The 14,895-nt window shown below is 48.2% G+C and overlaps 1 protein-coding gene across 9 annotated transcripts in view; it reads right to left on the bottom strand.

Annotated features, from left to right (window-relative positions):
- The window catches only part of MPP2 (MAGUK p55 scaffold protein 2), a 670,534-nt gene that overhangs the window by 107,275 nt on the left and 548,364 nt on the right, over positions 1-14,895 (bottom strand). For all 9 annotated transcript variants that reach the window (XM_069634347.1, XM_069634350.1, XM_069634348.1 and 6 more), the window contains one exon: positions 12,908-13,013. In XM_069634347.1, the coding sequence (XP_069490448.1) occupies positions 12,908-13,013 (106 nt within the window). The remainder of the gene's footprint in view (positions 1-12,907; positions 13,014-14,895) is intronic.

The following is a 14,895-nucleotide window of genomic DNA, read 5'->3' as shown; positions in this document are numbered from 1 at the left end:
ATATGGCTCTCCAAGTGGCTTGGACTACGACTCTCATGATCCCTCACCTTTGACTATGCTGGAAGGTTGGCACGTGCTGAATGGAGTGCCCAAAATGCATAGAACCAAAGTTGGCAGACCCAGGCCTAGAGGATCAGAAGACACTGCAACATGATCCTGGCATGTCAATATTGGGGGTTGAGGGAGAGTGTGTGGGGGTTCTAGGCTACACAGGCATCAGTCTCTAGGTAAAGACCAGCGAGGGAGAGACTAAAAGGGAGAGCATGGGGAGAAGAGGGAGCTTTGAGGTCACAATAGACTGAATAGAGTGTGATTCTGATAGGAAAGAGGGAGGGTGCAAAAGTGGGTGAGTGTAATTGGCACTGTCAGTGAGTGTAATCAGAAGTCGTCATTCTGTAGCTTGTATCTGCTTAGAATCACATGCTTTTCATAGTCTTCCATCTAGTGGTTGGCTCGAAGAGTTACACATTTCTTTAAATTAAAAAAACAGGTCATCGACAGGGGCCTTCCTGTGACGCTATCCCTATCCTAAGTGTACAGGGACCCATAAACCTTCACGCATAGGCATCCTCAAATTGTTTTTTTGACATTATGTCCATGTATGTTGTGCTTGCAATTGAGCGTATAGCTGATGCTTTGTACTGTGCCAGTGCTCCCATTTGGGTAGACATGGTGTGCGCATGTGATTCTAAGCAGATAAAAGCCATAGAAAGACAACTACTGGGTAAATAATATTTATCTTCTGGGGCTTATGAATCTGCTAAGATTCACAAGCTTTGCATAGTATTAACACTGTGATTGGAATTTGAAAGGAATGGTCAGAGATGTAATCAAAACAAATCGACACAACTTCTCCATTTTTAATAGGCTGCCCCGTTTAAAACAAAAACGGATCCACAGGTTGAAGTCTCAAGAAATGGGACTGAATGAGGACAGATTGGGTAGCATTAATATGTTGATTTGTAGTCCACAAAACTGGAGTGGTTGCACAATAACTATGTGTCCACTTCAAAGAAAAGGGTCCATATCCAAAGCTGCATCTCTGGGGCCAATAACAACATGGGCAAACTGTTTAAAATCTGCAAGGAACTCTCCAATCCTACTGCAGTCTCCACTTTTCCCATGCCATCCCTGACCCGCTGTACTTCACTAGCCTCCCACATCTTAACCTAAATTCAGGACATCTTGTCCTCACTCTCCTCTACTCTACACCACTCCCTCCTCCCTCCACAGCTCACAGGCCTCCTTTGGCCCCCCTGCCCGCTTCACCTCCTTTCTCCTCTTTCTCACTCATAGCACCAGATGAGATCTCTAGACAAGTACTCTCTATAAAAGCCTCCTCCTAACAGATGCTCCCCTACGCCTCCAGAACAACCAAGGATAACATTGCCTCCCTTGAACCAGCTTTGGCCGATTTCTGTAATCACTCTTTTGCTACTGGATGCTTTCCGTTACCCCTCAAGCACTCCCTTGTGCATCCACTTGTCAAAAAGCCCTCTGCTGACCCCTCCTGCACTTCCCATCCCAACCTAGCACTTCACATTTTGTGCAGACCGGCACCCCCCCTGCTCCCTCTCCCTCGCACTTCTTGTTAGTGCACTTGCATGATCCAAATGACACACGGCCTAGTAGGACCGTTATTGTTATCTTTCTCCCTCGTTCCCCCCCTTTTATTTGTCTTGTTGGCCCTTGAAACACCATTTGTTGTATAGGCACCTTACAAATATCCAATACATACAATAAACTTCCCATACATCAGTGCAGGTATTCTATTATACTTTGGATCTTCACCATTCTATTGCAGCTTTCAGGCCAGTAAATTACAGGTCTTGTGTAGTCTTAAGAATGTTGCTGAGCCCCCACTACCGTATGGCTATATGGCTGTCACTAGGATTCAATTATGCAGGCACACATACCATGGCAGGGAGGTTGCACACCTCATTTTTAATTGGTCTTCACAGGACATGAATTATGAAAGATGGACTGCTGATCTGGCAGTGGCAACAAATGTTCGCAGTATAGTTTTATCAATATGGCATAGGCAGTTAAATGCAGGTAAATGCCAATGATAACACCCAAGATGGCCACCAACCATGATCCATTCAACGTCATGTTGAGCGATCCAGCAGTCCAGACGCATATGCCTACGGACACCTTGTCATCCAAGATGGCCGCTACTTAAGTTTCATTCAGTGGTACAAGAGCGCTCCAGTCACTCGGATGTGGACACCGAATATACAATCTAACTTTCGGCACCGGCATTAGTTCCCACATTGCCGTAAGAGGTGTGTGAGGAGCCATGAGTGAGACGCGGACACGGAGAGCTCATAGTTTTGGCTATAGACTTTTATTCAAACTAAAAGGGGGGTTGGAAAATGCCTTGGCGTCCCTATTCTAGGAGGTCTTTTCCTACTTCAACCAAAACTAAGAGTCTGTCTGATGATAAGAAGTCCAGAGCAAAAAAGTCCTGTATCTGAAATACTATTCTGGCCCTCACATTCTAAAAGTAACTATAAGCTGAAAAGGATAATGTCTTTGGCACAAATGTTCAAGTTCATAAGGAAAGGAAAGGTGTAACTCCAACATAACATTTCCCAGTGGTAAAGTTCACAGTTCCAGGGGATAGCTTCCTTCCCCAGGTTTTCTCTTCAAGGTATGTTGAACTCCTAATGGTATGACTCTTTCTTGGAATTCTCTGATCAACAAAAACAACTAGTATATAAAACAACTTGGCTTGTTAACTTTGCAAGCCCCGCCCATCTGGTGCCTTCCAGCCTGCCACTCTTTTTCAGCACTTAGCAAGCCCCGCCCACCTGGTGCCTTCCTGCTTCTCGCTCTTTTTCACCACTTAACAAGCCACGCCCACCTGGTGCCTTCCTGCTTGCCGCTCTGTTTCCCTACTTAAGGAGCCCTCCAGCTTCTTTTCCTTTGCAGATGGGGAGCAGGTACAAGTGGATCTAGGTCACCTAGCCTAAGCCCCGCCCACCTGGTGCCTTCCTGCCTGCCGTTCTTTTTCACCACTTAGCAAGCCCCACCCAAGTGGTGCCTTCCTGCTTGGCGCTCTTTTTCACCACTTAGCAAGCCCCGCCCACCTGGTGCCTTCCTGCTTCCCGCTCTTTTTCACCACTTAGCAAGCCACGCCCACCTGGTGCCTTCGTGCTTGCCACTCCGTTTCCCTACTTAAGGAGCCCTCCAGCTTCTTTTCCTTTGCAGATGGGGAGCAGGTGCAAGTGGATCTAGGTCACCTGGCCTAAGCCCCGCCCAAATGGTGCCTTCCTGCCTGCCGCTCTTTTTCACCACTTAGCAAGCCCCGCCCACCTGGTGCCTTCCTGCTTGCTGCTCTGTTTCCCTACTTAAGGAGCCCTCCAGCTTCTTTTCCTTTGCAGATGGGGAGCAGGTGCAAGTGGATCTAGGTCCCCTGGCCTAAGCCCCACCCACCTGGTGCCTTCCTGCCTGCCGCTCTTTTTCACCACTTAGCAAGCCCCGCCCACCTGGTGCCTTCCTGCTCCTGCTCTTTTTCACCACTTAGCAAGCCCCGCCCACCTGGTGCCTTCCTGCCTGCCGCTCTTTTTCACCACTTAGCAAGCCCCGCCCACCTGGTGCCTTCCTGCTTGCTGCTCTTTTTCACCACTTAGCAAGCCCCGCCCACCTGGTGCCTTCCTGCTTCCTGCTCTTTTTCACCACTTAGCAAGCCACGCCTACCCGGTGCCTTCCTGCTTGCCACTCTGTTTCCCTACTTAAGGAGCCCTCTAGCTTCTTTTCCTTTGCAGATGGGGAGCAGGTGCAAGTGGATCTAGGTCACCTGGCCTAAGCCCCGCCCACCTGGTGCCTTCCTGCCTGCCGCTCTTTTTCACCACTTAGGAAGCCTCGCCCAATTGGTCCCTTCGTGCTTGAAGCTCTTTTTCACCAGTTAGCAAGCCACGCCCACCTGGTGCCTTCCTGCTTCCCGCTCTTTTTCACCACTTAGCAAGCCACGCCCACCTGGTGCCTTCCTGCTTGCTGCTCTGTTCCCCTACTTAAGGAGCCCTCCAGCTTCTTTTCCTTTGCAGATGGGGAGCAGGTGCAAGTGGATCTAGATCACCTGGCCTAAGCCCCGCCTACCTGGTACCTTCCTGCCTGCTGCTCTTTTCACCACTTAGCAAGCCCCGCCCACCTGGTGCCTTCCTTCACCTTCCTGTCTTGTGGCCAATGCTGGATTTGACTTTTATGGACTTCATTCATTCACGGTGCGTCACTCTTTCTCAACTCTCATGCTGGACTTCCTTTGCATCTTGTACTCATGGTGGCCCTGAATCATACTGTTCCGATCTTCATCTTGTATCCTGGCTTGCAACATTATGTGTTACTAATAACTTCTGTAATTGTATTCGCTCTCCACACTTGCTTCTCCACTCTTTTTGACTGCTTACTCTCTTTTCTCTCCTCCTTTCCCTTCTCCCTTTTTCTATCTCCTCCCCTTACTTTCTTCTATGCACTTACTCTATCAGAATTGTCCCTGGACCTAATATGATAGCAACCTCGTCTGTTTCCTGCACCCTCCCATTACTGTTTTTTTCCTCCCCACCATGCCTCCAGCACTATCTGAAATGTCGTCAGGCCTAGTATGATAGTCGCTTGTTTTGTTCCTCCCCTCCTTTTCTGCACCCCTCTCCCTCACCTTTTGTTTTTCTCCGGCTCTACCAGAAATGTCGTCAGGCCTAGTACGGTAGTCGCCTATCTGTTTCCATTTCCTTCCCACTCTCCCCCTCCCTTCCTTATCTATGTCTTAGCTCTTGCACTATCTGAAATGTTGTCAGGCCGAGTACGATAGGTAATTTCACATCCTTACTGTTCATGGCCTGTAAGAATGTTGTATTTTCCCTTGTTCCCTCCCTTGCCTTGAAGCACTTTGAAACACATTGTGTATAGGCGCTATATAAATAAACGATCATATCATTTCAATCCCGATTTTACAGGATACCTGGTGTACTCCCTTGCCAGGTTTCTTCTCCACTTTAATGTAACCTTTGCTAAAAGTCTTGGCTTTGCCTGGTGCCTTCTCCTATCAAGGATTCCTCATGTGACTCACTTTACACACTTGCAAACTTGAATTTACCAGGTATACTCATGGCAGGGCTTCTTTATGCAGTTCACTTTGTAGAGTTGCAAACTTGAGTTTGCCTGGTACACTCTCCTGCCAGGGCATTCTCAGGTAATTCACTTTACACACTTACAAACTTGACTTTGCCTGGTATACTCTTCTGCGAGAGCTTTCTCATGTGATTTGCTTTACACACTTGCATGCATTCTGTTATTTCCCCTTTTTAAATGTTGGGTCTCATATTCTCTTTAATGTGCTTCCTTTATACAGCACGTGGCTGCCTGGAGGGGAGTCAAGCAGATTGGAAGTGGTACAGGTGGCTGCCACATACAGTGCAGTGCGCACGGACCAGAGGGAGTCCTTCCCTCCATGGATTGGAAGGTGAGAAGAGCGTGGCTCAGTCAGAGCTGGTTTTAAGGGAAAGAGGGGAGGCCACTTACTAAGCCAAGGGACACAGAGAGCAGCACCCCAAGGACAATTCAAAGGGCACCAGAAGAACAGAGGACTGCACCCTTCGCTCACACGAGTGCCACCATGTCAGATGCTGAGAATTTCACGGTGTTCGTTACTCCACAAGGGGGCCTACCCCCACGTCTGCAGGAAAATGTGGCCATTCAATTACCTGTTCACTTCAGCATTACAGAGACCAGTAATATGGGGCCTAGGTGGGCCATGTGGGCCAGGGATTTTGATGTCTTCATCAGAGCCATCGGCCCACTGGATGACGATAAGAAGCAATGCCTACTCTCTCTAGCCATAGGGCCAAAACTGAGAGACATAGTGGATGAATTGCCAGTCATTTTCACAGATTCATATGCTGGTCTTCATGCAGCGCTCACGGATTATTTGGCACCTCATGCCAATATGGACGATGAACGCAGCATATTTCATACCACCAAACAGAACAAAGGAGAAACGACAGACACTTTCCTAAGGCACCTACGGCTCTGCGTGAAACATTGTGACTTCAACAATTATTCCAACGAGGAGACTGTACGATCCCAGATCATTTCAGCATGTGAGGCCACAGCATTTCGCAAACACCTACTTCAAAAACCCCAGTCGTTGGAAGAAATACCGTGGCTGGCACGCTCTAACACTGCGTTGGAAATGCAGGTTGAAGCCATGAGCAACATAAAGGTGTCCACCCTGCATTCCGAGTCAGTAAACAAGATAGCAAAAACTCTGATGCACCAAGATAATGGCAAGCCTTTCTGCTACAGATGTGGGTATGAATTCCCCCATGATGCCGCATGCCCTGCCCCCACAATGTGCAGGAGTTGAGGGTGGAGGGAAATCATTTTAAAGCAGTGTGCCGGATGTCATACAGTCAAGCACGGGCTGATGGTGCAAATACCATGCCACCAAAGGTCAAGGGGAAAGTCAGCCCCTTACAGGCGGGGGCATCACAACTCTATAAATACCTTCACCAACCCCACAAGGAGAGGAAGGAAGAAGAGAAACAACACGAAAAGTCAATACCTGTGTGGCACTCTCATCGCTCGTCTGCATCTCAGCCACACAGACAATCAAAAAGCCATATTTGTTACCTAGTGGAACAGTCCCCATCAAACATCAGCTCCAGTTGCTCATCCGCAGAAGAACCTTGGAAGAAAGGCTACCTGTATGCGTTGGGAAGCCTCACATCGAAGGAGCAAAGCCCCACTCTTTTGCTACATGTCAATACACTACATACAGAATTCCTGGTAGAGGGGCAACAGTGAATGTCATCAGTGAAGACATCTACAACAATATTCTACACTCTCCTAGACTCACACTGGTAGAAGTAGACATTTACCCCTATGGGTCGAAGAGCCCGCTACCCTGAAAGGGGTACTTCGTGGCTCAGTGCAAATACAAATCCCAAACCAAGAAGCTATAAATCCACGTATTGGAAACAGCAGCCGAAAGTGGCTGCATCCTGAGCTTGAAAGCGGCCCTAGATATGGGACTAATCCATTTACTCTATAGACTCATGGTTCACAAAGACATAGATTCAACTGCAAGGATTGAACAACCTTTCCCTGCGCTTTCAGAGGCCTTGCAAATTGAAAAATACACATATCAAATTGCACATTGACACGACGGTGCGCCCTGTTGCGCAACACTACAGGGGAACCTGTGAACATTCAACGGCAGGTAGAGGAAGAGTTACACAAACTGCTCGAGCAAGACATAAGTGAGCCGGCGGACGGACCTACCCCTTGGGTCTCACCCATAGTCCCTGTCCTTAAAAAGGGATACAAAGCCATTCAACTTTGCTTCGACATGCACAGACCAAATGAGGCAATAATGAGGAAAAGGCACCTGGCCCCACGGATCATGGACATGATCCATCTCCTCAACAGGGCACAAGTCTTCTCCAAATTGGATTTGAATAAGGGGTACTCCAGCTGGAGCTGTGTGAGGAATCCAGGTACATAACGAGTTCCATTAACCAGTTAGGACTTTTCAGGTACAAACGACTCAGCTTTGGAGTCTCCTCTGCGATTGAGATATTCCAAGCAGAAATTCATAACATCATAAAGCACATCTTCAACTGTCTCAATTACAGTGACAATATTTTAATGTTTGAGAAAGACCAGGACCAGCATGACAACACGCTACCGAGGATGTGAATGGCACTGAAAGCCGCCCACCTCACGCTAAAGGCACATATCAACAGCTGACAACATGGCCTACATTGACACCACAAGAGAGACAGAGCTCACGATTGATACCAGCCCGGTGGCACTTGGCGCCATTCTGGCATATGTGGACCCAGAGTCACCTAGCAAACGGCATTTTGTTTCATACGCTAGCAGGAGTCTCTCCAAGATGAAGCAGGCCTTCTCACAGGCAGAGAAGGAAGGGTTAGCAGTAGTGTGGGTCAGCAAACATTTTCATCTGTTTCCATATGGCAAGCCATTTTCCATCGTAACGGATCACCATGCCATACTGTTCATCTATGGCAAGCCCCAAGCCACGATGCCGCCTAGGGTTGCCAAATGGGGATTGCAGTTACAAGACTACCATTCCAGCACCATACATTGGCCAGGAAAAGAAGAAAATCCTAAAGACTTCTTATCCAGTCATCCCATTGACACGTCATAGTCAGGTCCAACGATAGCAGACCAGTAAATTCATTATGTGGTACAAGCAGCAACAACAAAAGAAAGGAATCGACCTCCTGCAGATTGTTCATGAGAAAGAAAATAACCAGGCCTTTCAAATCATCCTCAGGTGCTTGGAGTGGGGACGGTGGAAGCACGCTTAACAGGCAGGGAGCGTGCCGGTCCCGCAGTGCAAAAAGACGCAGGAAGTTTACTGCTTGTCAAAGACAAACTAACCAAATAAGAGGAAGGACTACTACTAAAGGGTACCAAGATAGTCATCCCACAAACCCTGGGACACAGGATACTCGAGTTGGCGCATGGGGGACATTGGGGCATAGTATCCACTAAAAGGCTTTTGGAGCAAAAGATCTGGTTCCCCACCCTGATGGACAGGTAGAAATACTCCTCAAGAAATGTCCCACCTGAGCAGTCATTGTGACGAATCAACTTCCAGGGCACCAGTGGTCCAGGGATATATATCGATTTCTAAACCATCAATCAGACCCCCATCTCTAGTACACCAAAAGGGATCTGAACAGATTGGAAACACAAGAAAATTATAAACCTCCTTGTCCAATATTGGTAACGTGGACAGAATGGCAGGCTTATCTCTGCAAGGTCGTGGATCGTTGGTTAGTTGCAACACAGCGAAAATACAATTTTTACCCAATGATAAAAGGGACTGTCCAGTCAAGATTGTATACAAATATCTACTCTATTATTATCAAGACAGACAGTTTGAACACACTACAAAATACAACCCACCTTGTAAAGGAATGCAGAGGACAGACAATTTCAAGAAGGAAAAGGGATGAACTCTGGATACTGACAGGAGGGTAGTTGGTAAGGTAATTAATCCCAATAGTTCAAGGATACTTGGTTTTAACACAAACGGAGCAATGGGTCATAAAATGTCACTAGGGTTATTCGGAGAAAGATCAGGGGGACAGAACCACAATGTACCTTGTGCTTGTAGAAGTTCTTCATGCTCGACAAGGTAGACTCAGTTTCAGGGCTCTTTTCATCTCCTGTGATAGAGTTCAAAATGGGAGACAGCTGCAAGTATCAGATGGCAGACAGTTAGGGGAGCGAGGCTGGACAGATGGCTGCAGGCTGGCCACACAGTGTCTCAGGGTCAGGAATTGTTGTCTCAGTGCTGGTTGGTGGGTCTGAAGCACTGTTCAAGATGTCTTGAAACACTGTTAGTGACTGCGGCATGGCAACAGTCAGTGGTGCAGTCGGTTGCAGCTCGAGAGGCTCAACTAGATCGAAAATGTCCTTTAAGGCGGACACTAGTTAATGCTTGTCGATGCACTCCTCCTAGCTTCTTCACTGGGCTTGTGTCGTCCTTTAAGGTTAATGTCTCAAAGCTGTGGAGAGTGTTGCAGGCAACAGCCTTGTCCTTGGTTTGATTAGGAGACTCTCTGGCACTTCTCACCTAGGAAGCTTGCTTGCAGAGCCTAGCAGGGCTGGGTACTGGTTCTGGAGCCGCTGGAGGGTCCTCTGGATTCAGTATCTCCCTCCATTCACTGGGAGATTAGTAGGGGAGGGATCTTGCTTGCCTCTTCCAAAATCCTGGCCTTCCTTCACTGGCGGAAGCTGGAAGGCAGACTGCACCTTTAGCCAGGGTCCAAATGAGTTCTTGTTAATCCTTGCAAAATCTACAGATGATCGGCCCAAAAACGGGGCTCAACCCTCTTTTAAACCTAAAAATGTGCCACAGTGATTGGTGTAGGCTAGGCCTACCTAATGAACCAATCCTCGGTCCTCACCAACAATCTCCTGTATGCATGAGGTCATAAACAGAGTGCTTTGCAACATAAAAGGTAAAGGGGTGAAGCCATGTACTACTAAGTCCCACCCATCTTCGTGTCTGTTGTGGATCAAAGGGTCTCTCTAGTTAATGGAGCTCTCCGTGGATCCTGATTAAAGGGGCAGTTCTCCCTTGAAGCTGTGGCAGGAACAGACTTCCTTGTGCCGTCAATCCACATACTCGTACCTTCTGAATGGGGTCCCACTCTGGGGTTGACTACTGTAAACACATAGTCCCAGCCATGACAGGCCTTGATACTGAGAGGCGGGAGCTTGCTTTAGGTTGACACAGTGCATATCAAAGGTTGTTGGGGTTTCCTGTTTATTTTGTTAGTCCTGGGACCAGGCCCCCATGGGCCTGTTTGAATTAACTCTGATTAGTATGCAAAGCTGCCACTAGCACAGCTAACAAAGGACAGTGTGGATCCATGGAACCTTTGTTAGTTAATTAGGCTGGCCATGGCAGGAGGTAGGTTTTGCCCTCCCCCTTCTGAGATGGCTTGATGTACTCTTCGCTGTCATATCTCAACTAAATATGGCAGGGGGACGGCACCTACGGGCTGTGTCTACCCAGAGTACACAGGTCTATGTGTATGTTGTGCAGTGAGCATAGGAAAATGTGTGCAGATTAGCCCCACACATTTTCCTGGGGTTCATCTACCATCATTCAATTTCATTTAAAAAAATGTAAAAACCCAGGCAAGTGCACACCCACCATGATGGTCGAATTACTCACAGTCATCAACCCACATAGCAAGCCCGAACCACTGCAAAATGATGGAGCTGCCAGAGAAGGCGTGCAATGAAATCGTCATTCATTTCTTTGGTCCTAGTAGCCATGAACCAATACTCCAGAATTCTGAAGGTACAACTGGTGAGATCTACTGAAGCATACTACACCATTCGGACTCTCGACAAGATGTTCACGGCCTATGGTGTACCACAAATATTTAAGACGGACAATGGCCTTCCTTTCACAAGTCAGGACTTCTGGGCATTTGCCAAACATATGGGGTTTAAACATAGGAGAATAATGCCTCTCCGGCACCAAGCCAATGGTACAGTGGAGCCCTTCATGAGCAACATCAAAAGAAACATCCAGAGGGCTTACCTGACTGGGGAACCTGTCGAGAAATTGCTGTACCAACTGCTCTGGGACCATCGAAATACCCCACACAGCACAATGGGCAAGGCCCCCTTCGAAATCACGTGTGACTGTAATGTTAGAACGCAACTGCCACAGATCACTCTACCGGAGGAAGTGTATGTGGAGGATCGGGCTATGAGAGAACGGGATGCTCAGGCCAAGGAAGGGAAGAAACACCAGGCAGATGCTATGAGACCAACCCGTGAGGTGAATCTACATACAGGGAACACTGTGATAGTGCGACAATGCTGTACTCACAAGCATATCGCGGCGTTTCGCAGTGACCCATTGACAATCACAAAAGTAAAAGGGTCCCTCATAACAGCAGAGGATGAACGACGGCAAGTGACCCGGAACTCATCTCATTTTAAGAGGCTAACCAGGCAAGTGGGGAGAAGATCAGAAGGTGAAGACACCGAGGTGGGGTGGGGTGTCCGATGACCCCTATGAAGGAGATGGAGAAGTGTCCAGCAATGACATGTGGGACCTGTCTGCCGGTCCCAGCCTAGGAAAGGTCCGGGTGAGTCATCCTGACTGACCTCAGAGAGCCAGGAACAAACCTCACCAACTCACTGAGCAAATGGACTAAATGTTAACTATTTGTTTAAAAAGAGGAGAGGTTGTGGTGTCGTGAAGCCACGTCCCACATCACGTGTGAAGGAAGGGACGGCCGGAAGGCACGAGGTGCAGGGTGGGCAAAAAGGGAGGAGTGAGTTAGACGGAGCACACCACTGAATATAGACATGTGTTGCCCCCTGCGCTGTCTCCGTGCCTTATTAGAGTGTGGCGCTGTGTGGGTACTCGGGTGTCAGAAGCGGGGCATTCCCCACTCAGCACAGGGACACCAAAATAATCTTCAAATTAAACAGAACTCTTCAAATGAAATGGACCTAAGTAAGTGGTTCCAATAACATCTAAAATAAATGATCCATTACTTCACTCATACCCTTTATGCTTACTACATCCCACCTCTTAACACCATTTACATAGCCCTTAATACTGGAGGAACACCCAGTACCCCCTGCCTCACCTCAATTCCTCCCTTCCAACAACCACAGTAAACCTAACCTCAGTGTAAACATAGAATCAGGAGAAGCTTGCCTACCTCCCTCCCAGGGCTGTTGCAAGGTCTGGAAAAGACCCGGGGCTACGCTAATGTCGGAACCGTCAGGACCCGGGGCTAGCTAGCCTTTTGGTTGTAGCTCCTGAGATTCTATCCGGGGCTACAAACAAAAGACCAGGGGCTATACCCCCATTAGTCCCCCCCAACAACGCCTCTGCTCCCTCCCCACCTCACTTCCTCCCAGAGGCGTAGCCAGGATCATCTAACAAGTGGGGCCTGAAGCTGATGTAGTTGGGCCCACCATAGGTACATTAACATCTGTAAATGCCCGCACTGTGCTGCTGAGTGGGCATTTGCAGATTTTGGGTGGGCCTTGCCCGCTCAGGCCCTACCCTGTCTATGTCTCTGCTTCCTCCATTCACACAATAGCCGATACTTACTGAAAATTCGGATCAGGAGTGTGTGAGGAAGGTTAAGGGAAGAACCCCAGCAGATGTGTTGCCGCAGGGGTTGTGGGGGTGCTCTACAGGGAGATGATTGGTTGGGGACAGAGAGGCGAGGGGGTGAGGGAAAGTAATATGAGGTTAGGGGGATGGCCGTCCCCAAAGAAAGGGCATCAGTGAGACAATGAAATAAGGGGAAACCATATTAGATCCACAATATTTAGGCACAAAATACATTCTAAAATGCAAGGTTTTGCTGGTGCTTACCAGAGGCAGGGGTCAGGTCCAGGTCCCGTTTTACGAAAGCCTTCCTCTTCTCCTCCAGGAGTTGACTCGGGATGAGGCCGGCGCTCCCCCCTTCCACGTGGCAGGCCTAGAATATTGAGGGACAGCTCAGACATGCACAGGCAAAGTAAGACAGGGAAGCCACACCAGCCTTCCACTCAGATCCCCCTGTCCCCGATATCAGTGTGGACATCATGACAGTCATATGCAGGCTGCTCAGAAGATCAGGGATGGAATTGCACAAGTCGTATGGACGGGGGGCGGGGGGCTATGATCATGTCATGATCCTGGAAGAAGGCCAGTCATTAAGAGAGCAGAATCATTTTTTGAAGACATTACTATCAGGGCCACGAGGGAAGCCTGTCTGCACATGGTCTCAGGGGCATAGCTACTACAATGATATCAACACTGAGGGGTTCTTGTTAGGTGGCTGGGACTTGAGAGGAACCGCTGTGGTGTGAGAGAGGGCTACAGCCGGACAGCTGTCACTGGTGGGGTGGGGCAATATAGTAACAAGCATTGTCAATGCCAAAGGTTTGGGCTTTTGTGTAGGCATGGGAAAGACATTTGCCAGCCATTGCCTTGGTGGTATTAACTGGCCATCAATGGAAGCAGCTGCAAAATGGTGCAGGCTCCTGGGCATGTAATAGCAGTGCCTGGCAAATGCCTAATACGTATACACAAGCCACAACTGTTGACTTTGCCAATGCTTATTTTTAACAGCACTTCAGTGAAGGACACTGCTAGTGCTTATAAATTGAGTGGCTGAAGCTAGACCCAGTTAAGATATATGTATTACACCAGTCGCTTGCTTACAGCTCCAATTAAGTAATTAACTCTCAGAAGACTGTTTTGAAAAAAAAACACTGGCAGGCACGTTAAGGTCAAAGTTTGATGGTAAGGCTTGATAAAGCTACCTTGCGGAGATCCCAGGAGGATGGGTTTTGGGCAGACAGAGGCAGCACGTGGATGGAATGGCCTCAAGGATTAGCACAGATATGGACAGTCAACGGGTGGATAAATAACCAAACACCTACAAACTCTTTGCCCCTCCTCATATGCCATTGCCCCCTAGTTGTACTCTAATGCAATACTTTTACTTGCCACCTAATAGCCAAAACTTAAAACTGTGACTTTACAATGAACCCAGGGGCAGGAGTGAAGGTGGCACATAGTAAAGGAGCGGATGGCATGAATGAGCATGGAGATATAGTGAGGACGGAGCACCAGGATGGGAGTAAGGACACGTGTGAGGACTGGACCAGTAATTAGGGCAGCAGAAGTAGTGATGATGTAATGAGTGTGAGAACTGTGGATTCTAGTGAAGGGGCGGTGGGGTAAGTAGGAAGGCTGATGCTGTAAGCAGGAAAGTGAAATACTGATTTTGGAGATTGGTCTGGGTTGTGCCAAGTAAAGTCGGCAGGAGCTTTGGCTTTCCCCGCTACATATCAAAAGGTACCAGGTCATCTTACCACACACCTGATTTCACCCCCCAGCATACCGCTTGCTTCACTCCGACAGCATGTGCCAGGTAAGCAGTATGGACTTCTTACTGACTGTGGATGAAGCTGCAAAGTCCCCCGTCACTCCCGAGCACTTTGCTAGATTGTGTATTCTAAAGTCAGTGACAATGGATGTACATTTCACCAGGACACTCTGACCAGTGCGGGGTATAGTTGACTCGTGTCTGTCTTTCTATTTGCTTGGGTCTCTGGAGCTGACCTTGCTATTGTGCATTGCCCGGTCTAATCCCTCGGCACTCACTAGCTATCCCTTACCTGCTCCTTTCATCAAACCAGTTTTTCCTTGCTACAGTCTCATCGGGTTGTTCTTCAAGTCACCCATTTTCTTGACGCCTTTAAATAGGCACTCATTAAGCCATTAATAGAGAAATCTCAAGTAGATGCTTCTGGTCTTTCTGGCTATCAGCCTGAGTCCCTTTTATTTGAACTTCACAAGCTTCTGGAGAG

Source organism: Ambystoma mexicanum, chromosome 13, assembly GCF_040938575.1.
Source record: "Ambystoma mexicanum isolate Mex_15411 chromosome 13, UKY_AmexF1_1, whole genome shotgun sequence".
Classification (NCBI taxonomy): Eukaryota; Metazoa; Chordata; class Amphibia; order Caudata; family Ambystomatidae; genus Ambystoma; species Ambystoma mexicanum.
Note: the sequence above shows the minus strand (reverse complement) of the source record. Positions and strands in the feature narration are given on the sequence as shown.